This window comes from Misgurnus anguillicaudatus, chromosome 12 (genome assembly GCF_027580225.2).
Source record: "Misgurnus anguillicaudatus chromosome 12, ASM2758022v2, whole genome shotgun sequence".
NCBI lineage: Eukaryota > Metazoa > Chordata > Actinopteri > Cypriniformes > Cobitidae > Misgurnus > Misgurnus anguillicaudatus.
In genome coordinates this window covers 34236257-34262903 of record NC_073348.2, presented here as the reverse complement: position 1 = coordinate 34262903, position 26647 = coordinate 34236257, and the positions used below count along the sequence as shown (strand labels likewise).

Genomic DNA, 26647 nt, shown 5'->3' with positions numbered 1-26647 from the left:
TGACTTTGGGAATTGCAACCAATGGCTCAGTCCATAGCTCACTCCTCCCTTTCGAGAGGTCAATCCAAAAGCTACATTGCAAACACAGTAGATTTACAACACATTTGCTTCATATTTGGTATGTGTAAGGTCAGACTTTCACTTTTACATAATAAAAAGAGAAACACAGATATTACTTATCTGCAGCTTTCACTTTCATTTGATTGATTTTACGAAAAACATTTGACTTTAGCCTGTTTACTGTTTGGGTGTTGTTTCATGGGTGTGTTTGAAATTAAATAAAGGTTTAAAACTGACCTGTGAAAACATCTGAATGCCCTTTATTATTTGAAAGGCTTATAATTGGTTTAGGTTAGCTTTATTATGGTAATTATCATATACTATTAAGTCTTTGAGAGATCCTGACTATTATAGCTTCTAAAGTCTTGTGTATTTTCTTTGTGCATGTGGTATTTATGTCAGGGATCTGTGTGTGTTTAATATTGTTTTGCATGTTGTGCAGGTTTCAATGTGTGTCATTTTCATAATTTTAATATGGTGCACTTGGGCTAGTGTTTTTACAAATTTTTAACCAATTGTCGAGTGGACATCAAGGTGAATTAAAAAATAAAATAAAAAATATGACAAGAATTAAAATAAGCTAAAAATCAAGAGATTAGCATTTGGTTGTTATTTAACCAAATATACATATGTCTAGTCATACCAGGCTCTAAAATATTTTATTGAGATCAAACTGTTTCAAATATTGTTGTAGATAATGGAGGGCTTTGAAATGATAAAGGTTAAGATCCATTGATTTAGATCATTTTGATTGAGCCTGACTTTATATTGCTTTGTTTGTGCGTGCGTGTGAGAGAGCGCGGTGTGTTTACGCTATCACTCTGACGTAGGCGTATCTGTGTGTGTGGTGTCAGACGCAGCTAATGGATGTCAGAGTTGTCAGATGAGCGTGCGGTGCTCGTGTTCGCTATGGCACCGTTGCAGCGCGAATGAACGCGTTTTTTTTCCTCATTTAACCTCTCCCATCTGAAACTCTTCTAACTCCCGTATGCTCTGTGTTGTACTTCCGAACCTGAGTTTTATTCGCCTGGATCGGAACCGGCCATGACTGTGGAGCAGAATGTCCTGCAGCAGCACTCTCAGAAGGTAATGCGTGCTCACCGCCCGAACACGCACACCCGATCCGGTTCGGCCCAGTTCGGTTCGACTCGGTGTCATATGTGGGTTTGTGGGCGCGCGCAAAGTTTCTGCGGATCAGTTTGATTGCTGCGGCCTAGCGTTAGCATCACAGTAGCCGCGCCCCACGCTTCTGTGTTTGTTTTCATTAAGGAGCGTTAACGTTTATAAACTTAAATTAGAGTAATACATCCATTAAAAGATTTTAAAGGTTTAATACAACAAATAATTGCAAATAAAACAGCAACATACTTAAAATAAACGCGCTAACTATCGAGATGTGTGCTAACAGCTATCAATGCTAAACTTTCATAACATGACACACTGAAATCTCAACCAAACTCGATTAAATCTGACAAAATGCTCAACAGAGTCTCTTTAAGTGTTCAAACGTGTTATGATAACTCCATGGTGAGTTTTTGTTTGGTTTAGTTGGGTTGTTTATGTTCTGAAACGTTATTTTATAAGATATAGTAGTCATGTTTTGTGCCCTTGTGTTTGTAAACATTAGCCTTATTACTGTTGGTTAGTTGTGTATATTTAAATTATTGTGGGTTTAAATATCTTCCAGTTGCAATTGCTTGTCTAGCTGATTTGTCATGTAGTATTATTTGTAAACATTATGATTTTTTAATCATTTGTGTTTATGTAATCTCTAAACAAGTCTTCTTGTTAATGTGCGTCATGCAGCAGTGTTTTGTAGGTTGATTAAGTTACATTTGTTTGTAAACATTAGCCGTATTGTCTGTTATAATATGTGCCATGTATTAGTTTTTAATCTGTTTACTGCAGTATATATTACAGTTAAAACTAAAGGGTTGTTTTACATCTCATTAAAAACTCTGATCATGTATTTAGTTACATTTACGTGTTATGTCACAGATTATTTTGGTCCCTATGTACTAAACTATTAGGCAAATTAGAAACAGTTGAGTTACATACAGCAGGTGGTGGGAAATCCTAAACTGCGCATTTCGTATGAACTGAAACTAAACAGTCTTTAGCTTTTACTTCCAGCGCCCCTGATTGGCACCGAGCTTGTGCGGCTTTATCATGTTACTGTTGAGAAATGTGTGTTACGCTGCCCAGATCATCCATGCTACAGGAAGGTTGGGAGGGGTAGCCACCTTCAGCAGCGAGTGTCAGGACATGCACGCTCCGCACATACCACGCTTCATGTCATATCTTGAACAGAAAAGCTTGAAATGCGTTAGAAGGTCAATGCAGCATCCTTTAGCCCTTGGCATTGAGTTTGTTATGCAACCATTTGACCCGGGCATCGAACTGGCTACTTTTGAGCTTTTAAGAGGAACGCTGGCACACCCCAGAAAAATGCCACGTATTGTGGTAGGAATATGTGGATCTTTGATAGAGGTTGCAGAATTGTAGTTTCCCTGTATAAAGGCCAAACTTGAATAGTCTGATGAATAAAAGAATCAGTCACTCCTCATTTCAGTCTTGGGAGGAGTGCTGTTGTTTCTTCTCCAGGCTGACACAGGCCGTGTTTGACTCATGCCGTGTCTGATCACAGCCATTGCTGAGATAAAGGGTTGTGGCTGTACTTAGCATGAGTTCGGATGTGTTTTTGGCCCCTGCCGATTGCCAGATATAGTGGGAAAATAGTTTTTATCTGCTGATACCGATATAGGCGATATATCGTTGCATCCTCAATATTACCTAAGGCTGCTTAGCTTTGACTTAAAGGGGCCATATCATAAAAATCAGACTTTTTCCATGTTTAAGTGCTATAATTGGCTCCCCGGTACTTGTATCAACCTAGAAAATGCGAAAAAGATCAACATGTGAAAAAATAGGTCATTGAAATTTGGCTCTCCTTGTGATGTCAGAAGGGGATAATACCGCCCCTTAATCTAACCACAGCACTGCCATTTGGTGCAGAAAGTGAGCGAGAGAAAATAAATGACAGCACAATTGGTTTTCAATTTTCAACAAACCACCATCATGGCGATCAGTGTTTGTTTTTCATCTGCTCATTTGTGTTTAAAAGGACACACCCAAAAACGGCATATTTTTGCTCACACCAACAAAGTGGCAATTTTATCATGTTAAAAATAAATGATCTGTATGGTATTTTGAGCTAAAACTTCACATACTTACTCCGGGACACAAAAGTCTTCCCTTTAAACACATTACAGTTCATAATGAATATTCTCATCTTGTGTTTAAAATTTAACCAACTTGTGCTTTCTTCTCAGCACCAGCAGACATTACTGAACCAGTTGAGGGAAGTTACTGGAACCACAGATGTTCAGCTGTTACAGCAAGCCCTACAGGTGGCTATCATATCATATTATATCATATATCATATGTGTATTTCTCATATTGTTTACGTGAGGTAGGTTTGATCAGTGCCTTTTAAATTAAATTAGTTTCTTAGTAATGAAAGACATTCGGACATCACCTAACCTGTGCCTGTTTGTGTTTAGGTCAGCAATGGTGACCTAGCCGAGGCGGTTGCCTTCCTTACGGAGAAGAATGCCAAGGTACCACAGCAAGATGAAGCCACATACTACCAGACAGCTCAAATCACCAATGATAGATACATCAGCGTGGGCAGCCAGGCTGACACAAGTACGTATTTAAATCGCATGACAATGATTGGCTGGAATCCAGGGGAAGGTTACGTTGCTCTGTGATGCAGTGCCATAAAGTGCTATGACGCAGATGTAGAACCATCTGCAAGTGTTCTGTTCCCGAGGTCTTGCAAACTGTTTCATGTCATGGGGATTTGATAAGATTAATGCTTTCTTGACAACCTTATTTAAAAGTCTTTTATTGATAGTACTCAGATTTTACTTGCTGGAGTGCAAGTTTTGGGAAGCTGTTGTTTGGTGTCTGACCTTTGATACAAAGGGACTTAATTTGTTAACATATAAACGCAACTGCAGGTTGTCAAACCACTACTGCGTTAAATCGGCTAGCTTACTAGTTCGGCGCAAGTGTTGTTAAATTTCCTCTTTTGGAAAGAGACTCATAAATGGAGCATTATGTAACCCGTAACAGTGGGTGTTCTGGCAGCACAATTTTTAACCACAGACTAACAAACATCCATCTCGGAGATCCAGAGTTTTAAAGATTTATCTTGTCAGCTCCCCCCGTTTGTTTCAAATGATGATGAAACACACCCCTGTCCTAGTTTTGAGAAAATGCTGACGGGGAGTTTAAGTTTGGCATCCTGTCGTATCTTTTTATTTGTGCTCCTGGCATCAATTTACTCTGCCAGTGACACACAACAACAAAGCGACCTGAACGCCCGATAGCCTCACCAAGTGAACTTTTGAAGTCACACTGTGTTGAAAATCAAGTTTTTATTGTTGTTTATATGTATATGTGGTGTTTTTAATATGTTTTAAGACAAGCCATGTGCAAATATTTTCAACACCATTGCTGAGTATTTTCTCCATTAAATTTGAGACCGGTTTAAAATCGCAACATCACATGTAATCAATCATATCAACACAGTTGAACACGGTTGAGTTATAGATATTATGCATGGATGCCGCATAGACTCTAAAAATAATGAATATAGTAAGTTCATAAGAAGAAATCTTATATGTGCAAAAAAATTGGCTTCAAGGACTTTTTAAAAATTCTGATGCTGGACACCTTCTAAATCTGGATTTCATGAGAATCACCCAGTTATGTCTGAAACAGCTGAATGTAGCATCTATTTACATATATATCTGTGGTCCAGGGTGTGAAATAGTGAAGGCGGGGACTAATTCACATATTTATCGTCTGAGCTGTGCGATTGAGTAGAGGCATGAACTAATTTGCATATTCATAGATTTGCATATAGACGGTTTCAGTAGTAACAACATAAACAAACAGCTTTCGTTGAACACATGTATCTTCCGGTAAACTGCGCTAAGAATGACTATCAATAGAGTCCTTTAAGAGTGGTTTATTTCTGGTAACTAGCAAAATAAACAACAAGTAGATTATCTTAGTTCAAATCATAGCTAAAGCTTATCAAAAACTACACTAAGCTAATGTTACTGTGTAAAGTGTGTACTATAAAACGTATACAATCTAAACTACATATCGGCTGCCAAACCTCCCATCAAATAGCGGTAATCCAGGATCGCAGTCTTCCCTCATCTTTAAGAAACCAAAACATTTGTTGTTTTCGATGAGGTATTTGTTTCAGAATTTAGTTTAGCAACTAACGTCAGACCATTAAACAAACAAGAGACAGGAAGTTAAGTTCCACCCAAACGCGTTACCGCGTCCAGAAGAACCTTCCAGTGCTTTTATCACTACAAATAAATTTTTTTGAAACAAAAAAGTTGTTTGGATGTTAAAGGTTCTTTATGGAACCGTTCTTTGGTTCTTCTATGGCATTGTGATGCTATTTTTAAGGGTGTAGAACATCACTAGGTTTAAAAACAAGGTCTTTAAGGGCTCTCATGTGGTTATTGATGGGCACTCGTTGTTAGCCAGTAATATGAGATTAAAAGTGACTGATCATTTCAGATGTAATCGATCTCACTGGAGACGATAAAGATGACCTTCAGCGAGCCATCGCTCTCAGTCTGGAAGAGTCGAGCAGGGCCTTCAGGGAGACGGGCATCACCGATGAAGAGCAGGCCATCAGCAGGTGCGCTATCACAATTCTCTGCACTTTTAGTTCTGTGTTACACACACTCGGAGTCAGAGTTATATTAAACATACTGGTTCTTCCTAGTTTTGAATGCATTGAATAGTGAACAGGTTTTTGAAGCATCTATCCATCATGCATATGACTCCAGAGGGGTAATATATGTCTTCTGAAGTGACACGAAAAGCATTTTGAGCTTATTTAAAGATCGGCAAGTCACGTTTGAATGTAAACAACACTTTAAGTTGTGAAGGCGGCACACAGCCTTTTCAAATCGATAAGTTTTGTACAAAATCCGTGAGTTCCAGGAAGAGAGTGAAATCTGAAGCTACAAAAATGTATGGTATGTGGAAAATAATGTGTTTTTTGAACCATAAACCAAGCAAACACATTGTATTATACCAAATACACAAAATAACGTTGTTTTTAGCAATAAAATGGGTGCACTTTAAGGGCAAATTTTTATTTTTGGATGAACTGTTTTTTGGAACTGATTTATAATTGTTTGCTTTTTTGTGCATCAGAGTCCTGGAGGCCAGCATTGCAGAGAACAAAGCCAGCCTGAAGCGCACGCACACGGAGGTATGGAGCGATTCGCCCAATCCACACGACAGAAAGCGGCTGGAGAACTGTCCCGTAGGGCTGAAGAACGTCGGAAATACGTGCTGGTTCAGTGCGGTTATACAGGTCAGTGGCAGCTGCTATATAAGCCTTGCATTTACTTCATCTCATTCAGACACTGACTAACAAACCCGCATTTGCTTATTTAATGAACTGTGAAAGCCAATGATAGAAACAAATGACAAATTAATCTATAATTAATTTATAATGATTATACTATTCTATTATAGCACACAACCCAAATGGGGTGCAAACTGGTATAGTAATTTTGCATTGTGATGACTCGATGTTTTACTGACAGCTGATTGCTTGTCTCTAACATGGTGTCAGAACATGAATCGTGTAGAGACCCGACTAATGACTGCTGAGTGCTGTCACATGCTGTTTACCTCTTCTATGTAACCCGACTCCCGAAGAAGCCCCCGTTCTTGCGAGAACGGCAGGCAGCCTGGCGCGCACAGCTTTCTGGATTTATAGATCTCTATAGAAGCTCTAAATATCAGTCTATCAACCTGTCAGTCATTTTCAGTGATCAAACTGTAGTAACACTCTGATTGGGCACATAAAATGACAAAATTGTGTCAATAAATCATCCAAGGTTGTGTTGACAAACATTAAAAGCTGGTACATTCTGTTCTCAAATAGTGATGTTTATTTCTTTTTCAGTCTCTGTTCAACTTGCTGGAGTTCCAGAGACTGGTGTTGCATTATTCACCCCCTGCACGGATGCAAGATTTGCCCCGTAATCAGAAGGTAAAATCACATGTGCATGTACCATAGGAGCTTTCTCATTGAAACACACTTTGTACTTCGGTGACCATACTCGACTCGTTTGTTTGTTTATTTCCTAACGCCATTGCAGCATCTATGGTTATATTCTAACAAAAACCAGTTAATCTTTGCAATTTGGGATTTTCAATTCACCTGCATGTCTTTGGACTGTGGGAGGAAGCCTGGTGTACCCGGGGTAAACCCACACTGACACACAGAAACATGCAGACTCCACACACAAAGATTCAGCCGAGGTCCGTTGAGTTTTTGCTGTGAGGCAACAATGCTACCCATTCCCAGCTATTGTGCCGCCCGACCCACTTTGAATGTTGCTGTAGTAGTAGTTTTTTAACCATGTGATTGGCTCGTGTACCAATGAGATGCTTTTAAAGTTACTTTGGGCGATATGCCCCATTGTGAGATCGTCCTATCGTCAGCCTTTGAGATCGATGATACACGATAGTATCAGGGGGTGGGGCAATAGTTTACTTATTTATTTGTTTATTTTTTACTCATTTATGACAAGCCACTTGATTGGTGGACAAAAAGAAGCTGATTTCAGAGCCCCCACAGGTCCTTGAAATCCTTGAAAGTTTGTAAATCTGGGGAAAAATTCAAGCCCCTGGGAAGTTTTTGAAAATATACATACGTAGATACAGGTCATTGAAAGTGCTCAAATCTATTTTATGCAAGAAGTTTTCTAAAAAAAAAATTCATATTATTCCCTGTGTAGTGTAGGGTAATATCATAAAAATTCTAGACTTTTTAAGCACACATGCTAAACTATTCGCTTTAAATGCTTTTATCTTCTGCATGTAAATGTTGATTCATACCAAAATGCTTTTTTGCATAGTTGTGTTTGACACATAAAAAACGTCTCGGGTTACGTATGTAACTGTGGCGCTGTGTCTCCCTGTAACGTCATCTTTGGCAATATTTCAGATAGTGATGTACTTCTTGGCTCCCACGTTACCCAGTCTTTGTCGTTAAGCCTCACCATTTGTTGAATTTGATATACAAATTCAAACGCACTTACCCTTGGAGGCGTCCCCAAATTGTCACTGCAGTGACGCAGTGCGAGTTCCCTCGAAAGGGAACTGTACCAATGTATTTTTAAAGGTAACATGATGTAACCTTGCTCTCACTTGAAATGTGTCTCCACATTTAGTCCTTGAATTTGAGGGTAGAGGACCTGGAAAGTCTTTGAAAGGTCCTTGAATTTGAAGTTAACTAAGGTGGGGGAACTAAAAGGAGTCCATGCCGCGCACAGTCAGGTGCGTGCGAGAAGGAATCTGCGTACGTTACAAGCTCTCTTATGCAAAGTGATGATAATAATAATAATAACTTGCCAACTATTATAATGAAAGCCCGCTTTCTGCCATATGTCTGACTTTTGTCGATATATGATAGTATCATCTATCGGCACCACCCTACTTTGTATTTCATTTGTTACATGGGTGCCAGTTGTCTCCTGCAGGCTGTTTAAGAGGAAGGGTAGTGTAAAGTGTCCGTCTCTGCAGCTGCTATCTTTGTAATTTCTTGCTGACTGCAAGCCCTGAGTTTGTGAACAGGGTCAGCAAACATGGCTGCTAATCTGAGCTTAGTCTTATCTCCGGTGAGAAGACCCCAGCGCCTTGGATTAATTTGTTTCTCTTAATATCTGTGTTTTTCTTCATCTTCTGGATCAGTAGAGCGGGTCTTGTCTTTGCTAGACTTGCCAGACTAATCCTATTTTTAATGAAGGTTTGAGGAAACTCTAGTCATGATGAAGGTTTCTATCATCCTTTTGTGGGATTGAGAAGTTTTAGATTGTCTCATAAACTGTAACACGGACATAGCCAGAAGTTTGGCTGTGGATGCTTGTTTCACTCAGTATGGGAAAATATAGAAACGTTACATTTCGCCACATATCACACAGTAATAACATTCAATACAGTCCTGTTCCAATAGTTAAAAGTTTAATCTTCTCTGTCTTTGTGTAGGAACACAGGAATCTGCCGTTCATGCAGGAACTCAGACGACTGTTCTCCTTGTTGGTGGGCTCTAAACGGAAGTATGTGGACCCATCTAGAGCCGTGGAGATCCTCAAGGATGCCTTCAAGTCTAGTGAGTCTCAGCAGGTAAGCTTTGGCCATCACTGTGTCCCTAATTTAACAGCATGCTTCATAGAGTAAGATCTGACCAATGACAGTAGGGTGCTAAGCCCCTCCCAATTTTTATGGAACCATTTTTATGCCAATAGACATTGTGTGGATAGTCTTTGGAAATGTATACGTTTAGTCTTAAAAAAAATTATAAAAAAATATATAATAAATATAAAAATTGAGGCTATTAATTGATTGTGGTCTGGTGGGCAACATTACAGACTGTGTGGGCAGCCTGGTGCATGTTGGAGACCACCGATGTAGGTTGTTCATAATTTGAAATGACTTGGTGTTTCTACAGCAGGACGTGAGCGAGTTCACCCATAAACTTTTGGACTGGCTGGAGGATGCATTTCAGATAAAAGCAGAGGAGGACAGGTGAGACATTACGTGTGTCACAAGGAGACCTGCTCATCGACATACAGTCTCACACGGCCTCTTTTGTATCTCTCTCTATATATTTGTGTTCTCTCAGTCTGGATCTACACCGCATTTCTTGATGCCCATGATGATTTGTTGTCTGTATCCGATTCTTTTGGACGACCTGCTTACATCATCTTTTAAAAGGAACTTGTATCCGATATCTACTTTTACACTAAACACTTGGCAAAACAATTCAAGGTTAGACATACTGACCCGGAACAGCTTAAGGGAACACGGCAACTTTTTGGGCATTTAGCTTATTCACCATATCCCCCAGAGTTAGATAAGTCCATACATGCCCTTTTCATCTCCGTGCGACCCGAAACTCTGCCTGACGCACCCACCGCTAGCTAGCAGAGCACAAAGACTGGAAGCAAATGGCTCCAGCCAGCACACAACTCCCAACAAGTGTCAAAACAACGCCAACGTTTTCCAATTTATATGTTGTGATTTGTATAGTCACATCATGTACAAATAACAAGGTAATATACATTTTGGGACCTATATTCTCAGAAGGTGAAGCACTGCTACTTGGGCGGAGATGCCATTGTCCTCCATTGCGCTGCTAAGAAGAGTCATATGATCATGGGTGGTGTCCACTTGAGTTGCATTTTCAATGATGCACGACATCGATCTATCGGGAATATATGATCTGTTTTCTTACATTGAGGACGTGAATGCATGTATCTGATTCATATCCGATATATTTCCACATATGAATGAGGCCTGTTCTGAGAATATCGGAGTCTATATGCTTTTTCACACATTCATGGGTCATATACGATCTGTGCCACATAAGGAAAAAATTGAAATTGAGTCACTTCAAACATGCAATGTAAATGCGGTCATATTGGTCAAAATGATGTATGATCACACCAGATAGTTGTCTGGAAACATTGGATATTAATGATGTTAAATGCAGGACCTTTCTAAATTCCCACTGTAGACTCTCTGTGTGACCCGACTTTACTCCATGTTTGTTCTTGCTCTACACAGGGAGGGAGAGAAGCCAAAAAACCCAATGGTGGAGCTCTTTTATGGTCGTTTTCTGGCCGTTGGTGTTCTGGAAGGTGGGTGTATTATGAAGGGATGTTATCTTCTCATTATCAAAGTCCTTGCTCCAGGTAATGAAAGGTGACCTTGCCTTATTTGACTCTGAAAAGCGGGGTTGTGATTGATCTCCCCGGACCTTCACGTATGAGTGACATTGTGTTTATTAAACATGACAGCACTGGTTAGATACCGATTGCATAGTTTAGGGCCTGGTTTGGGTCGGACGTTCATGTTCGTTAGCCTTTGACACACTTTCACAGTCCACTTTCAATATGGTACTTACCAAACAGATTATCGCTCTTTGGGGCACATGTGCTCCTGTAGCTCAGCTGATAAAGTATGTGGGAAAAAATGTATGCAATGGATTAAAGCATCTGTCAAATGCATGAATGAAAATGTGCATTACGGAGTGTATTTACATGTGTGTTTCTACAGGAAAGAAGTTTGAGAACACGGAGATGTTTGGTCAGTACCCTCTCCAGGTGAACGGCTTCAAAGACCTGCACGAGTGTTTAGAAGCAGCCATGATAGAAGGAGAAATCGAGTCTTTGCATTCTGCTGAGAACTCTGCCAAATCGGGGCAGGAGGTTTGTAATATTATTGTGTCTTTAATTTTCACCCTGGCTCTTAGCAATGTCCCCGTGATCTCTTCAGATCTTACCTCTCTTTCAAATGCAATTCTGAGATGTTAAAGACATGTGACTTCTGACCGAGATGTTATATAATGGCTTTTCAGTCATCAGAGCCGCCCCAGGCAGATCCCTCCACAGCTGCTTCCTGCTAATTACTTCAGCCGAGTGCGAATAAAGGAGGAGATTCTCTTGTGTGTTATTCTGAGGAGCGCAGGAGTGCTTAGGCTGGGATTTTAAAAGCCCAAAGCACAGTTTTTCTACAAGTGTTTAGAAAGTGGTCACCTAGGGTCAATGGTACTCATCCCGTGAGGTGGAGCGAGGATGGGTCACATGAAGCAAGGCTAGAAAGAATGAAATTTTGAAAAAGACTAGAATTAAAACGATTAGAAAGAAGGAATAGAAATAAAAAATAATTTTAAATTTAAAACGCATTACTACACACTGCAAAAAATTATTTAAAAAAAAAAAAAAATTTCTTAGTATTTTATTCTTGTTTTCAGTAAAAATATCTAAAAATTCTTAAATTAAGATGCTTTTTCTTGTTGAGCAAAACGACCCAAGAAAATAAGTCTAGTTTTTAGACCAAAAATATAAAATTTAAGTGATTTTGTGCATAAAACAAGCAAAGAAATCTGCCAATGGGGTAAGCAAATTTTTCTTGGATTTAGTGTTTAAGAAAAATGTTCAAGATTTTTTTGAAAAAACATCTTAATTTAAGAATTTTTAGATATTTTTACTGAAAACAAGACAATCATTTTGAAATCATTTTTGCAGTGCAGTATTTGTACTACTGGTCGCATATAAAGACTCAGGGGCTGTCCACACGGAGACGCAAATCACTGTATACGTATAAATTTGTTATCGTATTGCCGTTTCGTCCACACTTATCCGGCGTTTTGAGAGAGTGAAACCGCTATTTTTTGAAACCGGGTCCTAAAGTGGATAAATCTGAAGTCGACACCCTTGCGGTTTCGTGTGTACAGCCAATCCGTATATTTTGTGAAGCGAAAACGTAATCACATCACGTGTCGGAAGCGTCACACGTAACAGCAACAACAATAACGGCGGACTACATCATTGTGTTCGTGCTACAGAAGCTACTAAAGCCTACTAGCTTTATTACCGCAAAATCTATTGCTTCTATGCAATTGTGGTGAGCAACAACCGATAATGGACAACACCAAACGTTGGTTATGCTCAAAGTCGTCTTCTCTGTGTATAGTGTATATCTGTGGCAGAATTACAGCGCCCCATACTGGTCCGGCATATATACTACACCGCTTTCAGTCGGTTTCAATGGTTTCGTGTTTAAGGATTATTTTTTTAGAACTAAGAAAAAAATGATCGGATAGGGAATGCACCTGCTTCGTGTGGACAAAGCCTAATTTATATTTCTTATATTTCTTGCATCTTTGTCAACATGCAGTTACACTTGCAGACAGCTATTAGGCAGTGTCCACAGGCATGTTATTGGGGTAACCTATAGTATCAAGGCAAAAGGCAAAGATACAGCAGCTTGTTGTGTACGTTGTTGGAAGTATTATCAGTGATTTCGGCAAATAGACAGCGACATTTGTTACAGTCTTGAGTTATTAAATATCGCTCCATAAACATCTTTGTTTTTACCATCGCAAGCGAATACATGAGGAAATGCAACACTACGGGTGCATCCCAATTCGAAGACTGTGTCCTCCGAAGGCCAGAGGCTGTCCCAATTCGGAGGCTCATTCAAAAGTCGCCATATGTGGCGTCCATATTCGTCCTTCATTTCCGGTGAAATGAAGAATCCATTACAGCCTTGGCTATCCCAAGATTCAATGCATTGTGATGTCTGGGATATTTTAAAGAGGACGTTTAAGTGCTATAATTGGGTCTCAATAGTAATATATTGCTTTTAATTCCAGCACTGGTTTACTGAACTCCCACCCGTCTTGACCTTTGAACTATCGAGGTTCGAGTTTAATCAAGCCTTGGGCCGACCTGAGAAGATCCATAACAAGCTGGAGTTTCCCTCCATGCTGTACATGGACAGATAAGCGTAGGGTTCATCTTTCCTCTTCTTATTAGATGCTGGTGGTGCTTTTTGTGGATCTGAGTGTTACGTGGTTCATTTCAGATACATGGACAGGAACAGAGAAATTACACGAATAAAACGAGAAGAGATCAGAAGACTCAAGGAGCACCTGACAGTCCTCCAGCAGCGATTGGAGAGGTTTGTTAACTCGATCTATTCTCGGCTAGAGCTAAACAAATATAGGAAAAAGCTAAAATGTTCTCTCTTTCTTGTGTAGATATCTGAGTTACGGCTCTGGGCCCAAGCGGTTCCCTTTGGCCGATGTTCTTCAGTATGCCATGGAGTTTGCATCCAGCAAGCCGGTGTGCACCTCACCTGTAGAAGACATTGATACAACAGCACCACCTGGTGGCACAACTGCACAGGTGCCACCTGCAGCCAGGCAAGACCTAGCAGATGCTCCCTTAATAAATACCTAGATTTCTTAGATTTTTTAAAAATTTGTGTTCATTGAAAATGTTGTTGTTTTTTCTGCAGTGCAGGGGAGCAGCCTGATGCAGCTGAGGGTTCAGGTGCCGGTCCACAGGCCCAGCAGCGGGTACATAAACCTTTCACCCAGTCTCGCGTCCCTCCAGACCTACCCATGCACCCCGCCCCTCGACACATCACGGACGAGGAGCTACGGGTGCTGGAGGGCTGTCTGCACCGCTGGAGGAGCGAGGTGGAGAACGACACCAGGGGTACACATGCACATGTACACGTTTTTACACGCATATGCTTTTGTTTACTTGTTAGACATTGCACATTGCACCTCGCACAGTGTACTTGCATACACAGGAATACATACACATAAAACAAGTACTTTTGGAAAAGTTGACATGTTCGGTATCTAAAACTATCTTTTTTTTTATTGTGTCCTGATTGTTCTGGGCTTTGCACATTGACTTACTTCCATCCTTTTTGTATATCAGATCTGCAGGCTAGCATATCCAGAATCCACAGGACTATTGAGCTGATGTATTCGGACAAGTCCATGATGCAGGTGAGATCTGTAGTGCAGTTATGTGACTATGCAGTACATTAACAGTTTTTGTGCTCTCTGGGAATCAAACCTGTGATCTTAGCATTGCATGTAATCTGCAGTAGGTTCACATTCTTCTGCATAAAAGCTTTTCTAACTTTCCCAGGAACCTGCATTGTTTGTTTATCCCGCAAATTTTTTTGTTTTGGTGTAGGTGCCGTACCGGTTGCATGCAGTTCTCGTCCACGAGGGTCAGGCTAACGCTGGTCACTACTGGGCGTATATCTACGACCCACATCACCGGCGATGGATGAAGTATAATGACATCTCTGTGACAAAATCTTCCTGGGAGGAACTGGTCCGAGACTCGTTTGGTGGATATCGCAATGCCAGCGCTTACTGCCTTATGTACATTGATGATAAAAAACCTTTTCTTATTGAAGGTAACACCATTTGCGTATGCTAGTTGTTATTATTTTATTTTATTATTAGTTTGTGATGTATGTTTGGGAATTTGATAAAAAGTTTAAAAGAGAAAAGTAGTGCTTGGCAAAGATTAATCGCATACAAAATAAGTGTTTTTTTGCATAATAAATGTGTGTTTATATATCATATAGAATATAAAAAAATATAAATAAATAAAAATAAAAATATATATATACACACATGTAAATGTTTCTTAAGTACATACATGAATGTGTGTGTATTTAAATATACATAATAATTACAGACAGCACACATGCATAAATTATAAAAAAAATTATGCGATTAATCGCGATTAATTTTTTCCCAGCACTATTAAAAAGTATCTGCGTTTATGAATGTGTGTGTATTTAAATATACATAATAATTACAGACAGCACACACGCATAAATTATAAAAAAAATTATGCGATTAATCGCGATTAATCTTCCCAGCACTATTAAAGGAACACGCCCACATTTTGGGAATTTAGCTTATTCACCGTATCCCCCAGAGTTAGATAAGTCCATACATACCTCTCTCATCTCCGTGCGTGCTGTAACTCTGTCTGACGCAGCCCCCGCTAGCTTAGCTTAGCACAAAGACTGGAAATGCATGGCTCCAGCTAGTATACTGCTCCCAATAAGTGACAAAATAACGCGATCATTTTCCTATTTATGTGTTGTGATTTGTATAGTCAAACCGTGCACAAACAACAAGGTGACATGAGACACAGCGATCCCCCAACAGTACACACACTGAGAACTACACTCTCCGAAGACGAAGCACTGCCGCATGGGCGGAGTGATCTGCTCGCAGCACACGAGAAGCCCCATGGTGAGGAGCAGAGAGTTCGGTCAGAGTTGTGCAAATCACTCCGCCCATGCGGCAGTGCTTCGTCTTCAGAGAATATAGTTCTCAGTATGTATACTGTTAAAAGATCGCTGTGTCTCATATCACCTTGTTATTTGTACACGGTTTGACTATACAAATCACAACACATAAATAGGAAAATGATCGCGTTATTTTGTCACTTATTGGGAGCAGTATACTAGCTGGAGCCATGCATTTCCAGTCTTTGTGCTAAGCTAAGCTAGCGGGGGCTGTGTCAGACAGAGTTACAGCACGCACGGAGAGGAGAGAGGTATGTATGGACTTATCTAACTCTGGGGGATACGGTGAATAAGCTAAATTCCCAAAATGTGGGCGTGTTCCTTTAAAAAGTATCTGCGTTTCCATTAAAGATTTGTGCAAAACTCTTAAGTTATTTTAAAAAAAAAATTTGACAAACTAAAATGACAAAACTATTGCGAAATGACAGTGATTAACCAATGTTATGAGACTAAAACGATAACATTCGTTTGCGATAAGTCATTACAAAAACCATGGCGAAGGGTGTTTTTAACTTCACACAGCGCCGTGAAGACCGATACGAAATTATGCGAAATTGTTTGCAGTGTTTAAGCACATTTTCTAATCGCTATTTCAATTTACGCTATTTCAAGGCATAGTTCACCCAAAAATGAAAATTCTGTCATCATTTTCTCATCCTCATGTTGTTCTTTACCTGTATGAATTTATTTTTTCTGATGAACACAGGTGAAGATATTTTAATAAATGATGGTAAGCACACAGCTGATTGTAACCTTTGACTTCCATAGTAGGAAAAACAAATATTATGGAAGTATTGTGATAAATGATGATAAAGATATTTTGATCAATAATGGTAAGCACACTGTTGACGGTACCCATTGAATTTCATGGTATTTGTTTTTCCTACTGTGGAAGTCAATGATTGCCATCAGCTACTATCATTTATTGGAATATCTTCTTTTGTGTTTATTAGAAAAAAGACATTCATGCAGGTTTAGAACAAGAACACAATTTTCATTTTTGGGTCAAGTATCCTTTTAAAGGGTAATAGAAACGGCCGTTTCGTAAAAGCTTTAGTTTAACGTATATCTGATGAATTGAGCAAAATAAGATGTTTAAGAAATAAATATGGTCTGCTTGGATTTCATGTTGACTTTAAGTAATGTCTCCTGCTGCCAATGCTCTTATCTCAGAGGATTTTGATAAAGAGACTGGGCAGATGTTGAACGGTTTGGACAAGCTCCCTCCTGATCTGAAGGAGTACGTGGAGGCAGATAACAAGCTCTTTGAGAAAGAAATGGAGGATTGGGACGCTCTACAAGCCCGCAAACTCCAGCAGGAGAAACTGGCTCTGGCTGCGGCCGCGGCGAACGTGGCCGTCCAGCCCATGAACACCGAACCCTGCCCTACAGATGACACCGGTGAGCCTTATTCTTAAGCTTTGTACTTTTGGTTTAAATGACCAACCGTAACTCATTCTGTGATCCTCCAGCAGCTCCCCAGCAGGACCCGGAGTACATGGAGCAGCAGTCGCCCAGCGGAGACTCCAAACACCTGCAGGAAGAAACCGAAAGAGCCATCAGCAAAGCTGCTGCTGAACATGACGAGAAAAGCCCAGAAGTGCTGCTCAACACCGTAAGAAACGCACAAATGGGGGTTAAACCTAAACACTTGTTTTTTTGGTTGGAGCATTAATAGGTTCTGCTGTTGCGTAGTTTGGATTTAGAGACAACTTTCATTTCCATAAAGAAACTGCCAAGTTTTTTATTGCATCTGATTATTGCAGGACATTAAATACGTTGTAGATTCTCATGCCATGCTATTCATACTTATTATTTTTTTTAAACACCATGGACTTTGGGTATTTGGTTCTGATTTGTCAGAAATATCCAAAGAAACATTCAGTCCATGCTGTGATTCTTGCACTCCTGCATCTTTAAATCACATTGAAGAATATATGTAATGAATCAAAACAGTTTGTATCCATCATGTTGTCACTGAAATAATCATATTAAAACTATAAAAGATGATCTATATTTATTTACCCATGAGGACACAAACTCGCTCCCTTGGTTCTCGCCAAGCTCCTCGTCTCTTGTTCTCTTTCTGTCTCTCTCAGTCTCAGTCATATCATCCTGACCACCAGGTGACCTCTGACCCCTGCCCTCCCTCTGACCCTGAGCAGGACGACTCCGCCTCCTCTCCGCCCGCGCCTCAGCGGGTGGTGGAGGTGGCCATTCCTAATGTAGGAACCTTCGTAATTCAGTCGAAGGAGGGAGGTTATGATGATGAGGTAGAGTTCCTGGAGGCCCAAACCCTCTGGGTGTTTGGACTTGAGTTTATATGCAGCCCTAAACTCCCAGCATCGCCCTCACAACCTGCTCTGACATGGCAAACCCATTTCAGAATAACATTGTTTGCAAGTTACTCCAAAGCGGCTCCCACGTTTCTGTTTTTCTCCCACGGTCGTGTGATGGCATGACTTGGAGATGATAATGCTCTAAAATGTTACATAATAGGAAACGCCTTTTCTGTCTGTCCGATGTTTTAGCATGTAGCATGGGCTTGTTCATGTTACGTTATCATGTTGCTTCACAAACTAATTTTGGCTTAGTTGATTGGACGAAGATACAATAACAGTATGATACAATTTATTTCAAGTGCTGCGGGCATGATCATGATTTGCCGTTTATAACAAGCTAACTACAGTTAATTTCAGTGGGTTGGCCTTTGTGAGTAACTGATGAATTCATTGGCTGGTGGCTGAGCTGTGGTGTGATTGGCATGCAGACTGGCCAATGAGTGTTTTGGAGGCGTGTAGTAATATCCTTCCCTCCTTGGGCAGGCGATGATGACCCCAAACATGCAGGGTGTCATAATGGCCATTGGCAAATCCAGGAGTGTTTATGACAAGGGTGGGCCTGAAGCAGCGTTCTTCAAGGTACATGACCTGCTGCATGCCACGCCCCCCGTGCATATTATTAGCTATTTGACCACACCCCCTCATCCAGAGCATATCATTTTCTCTATGAGCTCAATTTTGCTTTACTTATTCTTTGAGTCAAGCACAAATTTTATTTTTTGTTGATGATGTAAGTTTTGCTTATAAACACCAGAGGTGGAATTGGAGATGGACACTAGTCAGTTGTGATTAACTTGGTTAGTCTGATAACTGCAGGAGAACTTGACAAGTTTCTAAGTTCTCTAAAGTTTAGTTGACTGTATTAACTCTTTCCCCGACAAAGTTTTTTTTTAAAAAGTTGTCATCCAGCGCCAGCATTTTTTATGATTTTCACAAAAGTTTAATGCCTGAAAATGTTGTTCTTTAAATATATAAACATACAATATATCAAATAAAAGAACAGACTCTCTGCTTAAAAAAAAAGTTTCGTCCTACCTTCATTTGTTCTCTTTTATCACCTCTGAAATATGGCTTGTTTTTTTTAAAATACAAAATTTTGAGCAAAAATCTGAGATAATTACATTTTTGTGAAGGACTTTTCATAGAGAATCAGATTCAGAGCGATGATCAAAACATACACGGAGTTTGAACTGTTTGACCTAAGGGGTTGCTTCGGGGTTTTATTAGTTAGGTAATGGCGCCACCTGGTGGATAACAGCAGAAAAACGAATTGCAGGGAAAACTTGATATTGGCAGGAAAGCGTTTTCTCTTAATTGACGAGTTAACTCTTCAATGGCGGGGAAAGAGTTAATGGGGCAGCTATCCTGGGACTGGGGTCTCTGCAGAACAAAAATAGGCGTTTCCAATTTTTGGGGCGTTTTCAATCTGAAATAGGTGTTTTTCCACCTCTTTGTCTGATTGGCTCAAATTGAGTGGGCGATTTCTGAATGCATTTTTGAGAAGGAGGTCTCTGCGTAACAAAAAGAGGCGTTTCCCAATGTTGGGGCGTTTTCAAACTGAAATAGTTTGTTAAAAAATAATGATGTATGGCTTGATTGGATGGTTAAAAATGCATAATCCCAGTTTGAAAATGGCCCAAAATTGGGAAACGCCCTTTTGAAAACGCAGAGACCTATACTTCGCTATCCCAGCACCTGTTTGCTGATTCTAAGTTTATGCCAAGTTATCTTCAAACTTATCTGGCTAACCAGGTTAAAAAAAACAAGATGGAGCACTTTTAACTTAATTATGTTTTGTTTTGTAGTCTGCAGGTTGCATAAAATCCTTCATGCTGTGTACTTTTATGTTAATGTTTTTATTCTTGATCTGCACTAGTTAAAGGTGTGTGTTGAGTAATGATTTATATTGTTTTGCTGACCCTTCACATTGTGTTTTGCAATGATGTCGCCATCTACCTTCAGCTAAATGCAACTGCTGCCATGTAAAGGGTATTCTTGATTCAAAACCAACGCTGCTGTGTTATTGTGGCATGAACAACATGTACTTTACGAACAATATATGAACAAACAAAAAATAAGACTAATGTGCTGCATGCAGACTGTGGCTTCCACAGCTAGCCGAGTTTTGTTTTTATGATCTTGTTTAGAAAATAAGTAATGCAATCTAATTGCTTTTTTCAGCATCTCCGGATGTCTTTAATTTACTTTCTTTTTCTTCATCTCTATAACAGGCAATGAAAGTCGAGTACACACGATTATTGAGGCTTGCTCAGGAGGACACGCCCCCTGAGAGAGACTATAGGCTACAGCACATCATAGTTTACTTCATACAGAACCAGGCACCTAAGAAGATTTTGGAGAGAACTTTACTCATGCAGTTTGCAGACAGAAACCTGGGCTTTGATGAGAGGTATAAGTCAACCTTCTCTTTACATTTCAGGGCTTTAAGGGTCGGTTAACGTTTCACGTCTAAAACCGTCGGTTGGTTCTTGTTCATGAATTGTGATGCGCTTGCGGCATTCTGAAAAGTTGAAATGTTTTCAACATTTTTATGAGGTGTGGAAGCGCCTGGAAAAAATTAGCACGTTGCACCGCGTGCGCGTCACGACCGTATTGCTTCCATTATGAGCATTTTAAATAACGAACTAGAGCGTGCAAGACGCGAAATGTGAATCGTCCCTAAAGCTACTTTTATTTATTTCAGCTATTCATTTTCATTGGTTTGTTATAGTAATAGATTATTGACTGTTTCCTTACCGGCATGTTGCGGTAATGATAATCAAAATGTTGTGTAAGTATTCTGACAAGACAATATTTCAAATTAACTGTAAAAAAATGATCTTACTTGGTAGCCATCTTGAAGTAACTGGTCCATGTGCTTGGTCACTCAAAATCAAACTTTATTAAAATTCTGTATGTGTGCTCAAACTGTTCTCAAAAAGTGTTGCGGAGGATGAGAACATCAGGCATGGACACATCAATTTCCTAATTTTTCTTCATTATTATTATACATGAATATTCAGTAAATATTTTTTCTGTCATCTAAAGTAGTCTAGCAAAACATCCATTTATTTTTTTTCTTAATATTTTTGTGTTAATTTGATTAAATTACAACATAACGCATGTTCAAACACAGCCGGACACATTGCGGTAATGAGAATTTCAGCAGAAAATGAGATAAAATTTACGATTATAAATTCTTATGTTGAAATCACACATTGTGCAAGGTAGAACACAGTATTGTGTTAATTCTGATGCTTTTTAATGTTACTATATTACACATTTTAAAGCTAAAATCATTAGTGCCGTGGTGTTTCAATGGTTTCGTGAGAATCACCCGCTCAATCCCATGATGCACTGCAATAACAAGTCTACAGCTTATGTATATTCACAGCTAACTGGTCCAAATAAGCATTCACTCCTTTAAGTGCACTATATGGAATAGTTACACATAATTTCGACCACATCCCATTTTATTAGAATCTCATGCTTGATCATGCTTATGAGAACCGCCTGAACATAACATGGATGTACAAAAAGCTCCAGTGTAAAAGGGCATTGAAATTGAACTTGTGACAGCATCAAACAGTCTGCACATTGACAAATATTAAAGACAATCATTAGCTACACACAAAAACTGTATCCTGATGAAACGGCTTACTGATAACCGATTGATTTTCGTTAAAAGGAACCCGATTATCAGCTTATCACAGCGGCCGCTGCCATTCCCAATCGTTGTGTTACCGAACAAGTTCAGCCTGCATGTCCGAAAGGCTTTTGTATTGTGCACAGCCCTCACACATCTCCAGAGTAGACGTGATCCATATTCATAAGAAAATCGATTTCCTTCTCGTTTTGAGCAGCGTAATTAGATTGATGCATGAGCGGCCCCAGATGCATTTTGTTTTGTGAAATAAAGTATGATTCATGGTCCTCACAGTTTCCTGTCTTGTGTCACACACAATCTCTAATGTGGTGCCGGTGATCTTTCTCTACAGGTGTAAGAACATCATGAAGGTTGCACGTGCTAAACTGGAACTCGTTAAGCCTGATGAGGTGAACATGGAGGAATACGAGGTGAGCAAAGCCATTTTATTTTATTTTGAGCTGCAGGGATATATTTTTTGTAGGCAAAACCTGGAAACCAAAAATTAGACACAATTAGAGTGAAAATTTGATCTTTTGGCTTCCACTGCGCATCTGGAGGTCTCGCGGCACGAATGAGGCGATTAGCGCATCAAAAATTTGAACTTTGGCGGAAAAATGCGCCGCGTTAACCAATCCGGAGCTTGCTCTAGTAGTGACGTGATTACAGGAAGCGAGCGAAGTCGCAGAAGCCCCTCCCATGACGCAAATTTCCTTGTGAATGTTTGATGACTAGAATTTCACGCACGACTTTCACACGCAAATGAAGCGAGTAAACTCAAAATGTTCAAGCGGCAAACTAGACGCACACAACGTGCCATACAATATAGTTCTCATTTTTTATCCACCTAAAAAATCGCCACGTTTTATTTTGTGCCACCATCCTTACTCGTGTAACTACTCGTGTAACGGTTTTTAAAATGGGGAAAACATGGAAGTGTTTGGTGGCTTCTAAATTCATCCTTGTTTGGATCCTAAGCAATGAATGGGGCTAGGCTAAATGCTAACACATTCATCATGCGTCATGCAAAGATTAAGTGCATGCATTGAAAAAGATAGGTATGTATTAATTCATCTAAGTTGAGATAAGAACATAGTAAAATATTGAAAAATGTTTTCCTTTAAAAGATTCATTTACACAGTATTTCCTTATCTGTGAAACACATTTAAAAGTTATGGTAATTTTTTTAATTGTCTTGACGGACAAAGCGTGCAAAGTATAATAACCTTGTGTTGATCACAAAACATATTTTTGTGATATTCCAAAAAAATTCACTTTTTGTCAAGGAACCAATGTGAAGCTAACTTCCAGGTTGGCCTACAAATACATCATCCCTGCAGCCTTCTATATTATTATATATTATATTGTATTAATATAAAATAATCAAATTTTAAGAATATTATATAGTCAGTCGATTTAAATTATGCGATTAACTTTCATTTTAGTAAAGTTGTTATGATTAAAGATATGTTGGTAAAGTGTTTTAATGAATGACTAATTTGTTTGGAAACAGACGTGGCATCAGGACTACAGGAATTTCCGTGAGACGACAGTGTTTCTGTTGATCGGCCTGGAAATGTTCCTTAAGAAAAGGTAAAGATCCTTAAGAGCCAGTTAAATAAACAGGGTATACTACACAATGTTACCAGTAGATGTCACCATATTCATTTATATCAACTGTAGCTTGCAACAAAGTGGATATTAACACATAGCATAATGATTTCCATACATTTATTCATTCCATCAATGATCTTTGTGCAGTAAGTTCCTTTTATTCTTCTCATTGCAGTTACGTAGAAGCATTAATGTACCTGATCTACGCCTATCAATACAACAGAGTGCTTCTGGCGAAAGGGCCGTATAGAGGCCATAATGAGGACCTGATCGGCCATTACCGTAGAGAGTGCCTGCTGGTGAGTGAATCCTGTGCTCCAAACTGGCCTAAAGCTCATCCCTGTTCTCAAATCAGTGCTAAAACACAACGTCTGAAATCTTCACAACCACAGTGCACGCTTTCCTGTAAATATTAGTGAATGGAATAAATATGGGTATCTTTGGAGTGCATTAAAGTGAGATATTTTGTTTGCGGTATGGAAAATGCAATTATGTGAAGTCCAAAAATGCATTTTTCCATTTAAAGGAGAGGCCGCGTAAGCTTGTAAGTTATGGCATTTGGATGCAAAAGGTCCATTTGTTGCTGTTATGAATCAGCTTCAATAAACATTGCTTGGATTGTAATTTACTGCAGTCCTCGCCTAGCTCCAGTACAGCTTCTCTGCACTCGGTGACCCCCGCACGGCCATTGTGCCCATAATGTAATCATCAGTACTGAAATAGGAAGCATACAGTGCTTGGAGTGTAAACACATTAGCGGGAAGCACGTCGCTGTCCTTGATTCACCTTTTCTGAAGGCCTTGGCTCCATCTCAAATCGTGCTGTTTACCCTCTGCTCCCTTTAATTGAAAACACTGCTAACATTGACATAGCTAATGCACTGCAGTGTTTTGGAGCATTATAGCTAGTTGCTAATTCCGGCGCGGGACGTCGGAAGCGGTCGTTAAGTTTTCGAAGCTCATTTAAGTGCCCTGGCGAGAACGTCAGCTTTTACGTCAATAAAAAGCTCTCTCGGACGCTTTCGTTGATTGATTTTTGTTTCGAGTTCCTCTACCCACGATATTGAAAGAATACAATGTGAACGTTTGTCCCATGCTGAGGCTGAACGAACATGCAGCCGCCCTGTTCGAGACCGGCGAGGAGAACGAGGTTAATAACGGTCTGAGCATCATGAATGAGCTCGTGGTGGCCTGTATTCCACTTCTGCTGGTGGACGAGATGGAGGAAAAGGACATGGTGGCCGTGGAGGACATGAGGAACCGGTGGTGCTCGTATCTTGGGCAGGAAATGGAACCTAAGTCCATCGGACAACAAAATTGACACCAATTTGTTCATGACACCAGTTTGGGTATGGCTTTTAAGTTTGTGCAACCAATGACAAAAAAAAGTTTGGATGTAAGATATTTAAGGTGTCTTAGGAGAGAAAGAGAACAAGTGCTTGTTGTCCAGTCTGTGACGCCAACTCTTTCTTCTTCTTTTCCACTCCAGCTAATCTCCAGGAGAAACTGACCGACTTTCTTCCCAAGCTGCTTGACTGCTCGTCCGAGATCAAAAGCTTTCCCGACCCACCCAAGCTCCCATCCTACTCCACACTTGAGTTGTGCGAGCGCTACAGCCGGGTCATGACATTGCTCACCCAGAATCGAACCCCCGCAGATGGTAGATGAGCTGCGCAGACGTCATTTCTCCCCACTAATACACGCCTTCCTTAAAGCAGGGCTTACCTGAATCTACTGACCCTCGCTTTCTCTTTTGCTGCTAGAGATTTTATCTTTATTGGTATTAATAATGTTATTTTGAGAATTTTTAAAGTGGGAAAGGTGTGGAAAGAAGCACAGAAGACGACGAAAGCATTTAAAGAGAATATCACGACTGTGCTTTAGACATTTGCGCATGCAGCTTTAGCTTTGTGAAACGAGGTTGAGGATTCATTTCAATCATTTTGTTTTTATTTCACATCAGAAGCGGAACATCCTGCTGCTTCGCCCCGGTTTGTTACAGTGTTATCATACAGTTTTTTTTTTGTGTTTTTCTAAAGTATGGTGTAACAAAAACCCGGAGGTTTTTGGACGGGCTCGCAGACCCGATAAATGGGACTTTAACATGAGTTTTAAGTGCTGTGGTTGGCAGCCACGGTGCACACTGTGGCTTGTTAATACATTGAGAGAATAAAGTTTTATTTATGGCTCTTTTAGGCCAGATACATATTTTTTTAAACGCTCCTAATCTTTATTGAACTTGGCATTGAATGAATCTGTGCTGTGCTACTTTGGGTATCTCAAAGAGAACAGAGTATGTTTTCCTTAGGGACTTGCATAGATTTGAGTGCGCCTTTTTAGACTCGTCCTGAGTTCGGTTTACCATAAGAAGTTTCACAGATGCAGGAACAACCGAGTATTGAATATATACACTACTGCGTTCCCAAAGAAATGATTGGAGTACATTACTATGCTGAATTCGTCTCTAAACAGTCCATCGCTGCGCCGTCATAATATAACGTCCAGAGGTGAAATGCTTTGATGCATTGTTCCTAAGTTGCACGATGTTCACATCAGTGTAATGGAAAATGTGGGATTTGATGCCGAGCATCGACTAGGACTGGAATTTTAGCATTCGTGCTGGTGGAAAACTTCCTGGATGGATGCACTCTACTCTGGAAGAGATTATCATTGTACATATTTACTCCCTTATGTTTGTCGAAGAGTGTGATTATTATTTTTTTCTTTTTTGATCAGAGCAGCTTGTTCAGCGCTTCTATTAAAGCTGAAACAAATAAACAAACCGAAACCTACTGTAAAAGCATGATTTTCTTTGATTTATCACCTTACATGTAAACAAATTACTTCCACTTGCTACTAAACTTCCCTGTGTCCGAAATCGCATACTGTGACAATACGTACTAAATTAGATGAAGTGCCATAGACTATTTAAACCAGGGGTCTTTGAAATCCTTGAAAGTTTGTAAATCTTGGGGAAAAAAATTCAAGGCCCTGGGAAGTTTTTGAAAATATACATACATGGATACAGGTCATTGAAATTGCTTGAATCTATTTTATGCAGGAAGTTTTCTGGAAAAAAATCCATATTATTCCCTGTGTAGCTGTAGTGTAGGATAATATCATTAAAATTCTAGACTTTTTAAGCGCACGTGCTAAACTGTTCGCTTTAAATGCTTATATCTTCTGTATGCGAATGTTGATTCATACCAAAATGC

At 39.7% G+C, this 26647-nt stretch overlaps 1 protein-coding gene across 13 annotated transcripts; it reads left to right on the top strand.

Moving 5' to 3' along the window:
- The first annotated feature begins 889 nt into the window (after positions 1 to 889).
- Positions 890 to 26224, top strand: usp25 (ubiquitin specific peptidase 25). Of its 13 annotated transcripts, none has more exons than XM_073874463.1 (26): positions 890 to 1146; positions 3393 to 3470; positions 3624 to 3768; positions 5674 to 5797; positions 6322 to 6484; positions 7085 to 7171; positions 9172 to 9309; positions 9635 to 9711; positions 10753 to 10826; positions 11245 to 11396; positions 13346 to 13476; positions 13561 to 13653; positions 13733 to 13897; positions 13993 to 14195; positions 14427 to 14497; positions 14691 to 14919; positions 16972 to 17232; positions 17304 to 17446; positions 17931 to 18104; positions 18657 to 18752; positions 20405 to 20583; positions 22172 to 22250; positions 23333 to 23412; positions 23609 to 23732; positions 24532 to 24731; positions 24926 to 26224. In XM_073874463.1, exons 1-26 carry the CDS (start codon positions 1105 to 1107, stop codon positions 25098 to 25100), a joined length of 3483 nt encoding a protein of 1160 aa, XP_073730564.1. In that variant the 5' UTR covers positions 890 to 1104; the 3' UTR covers positions 25101 to 26224. The 13 variants fall into 13 exon arrangements, with proteins under 13 accessions (XP_073730564.1, XP_073730572.1, XP_073730574.1 ...); XM_073874471.1 differs by having other exon boundaries at positions 891 to 1146; positions 17005 to 17232; XM_073874470.1 differs by having other exon boundaries at positions 892 to 1146; positions 17005 to 17232; positions 17307 to 17446.
- The last annotated feature ends 423 nt before the right edge of the window (positions 26225 to 26647 follow it).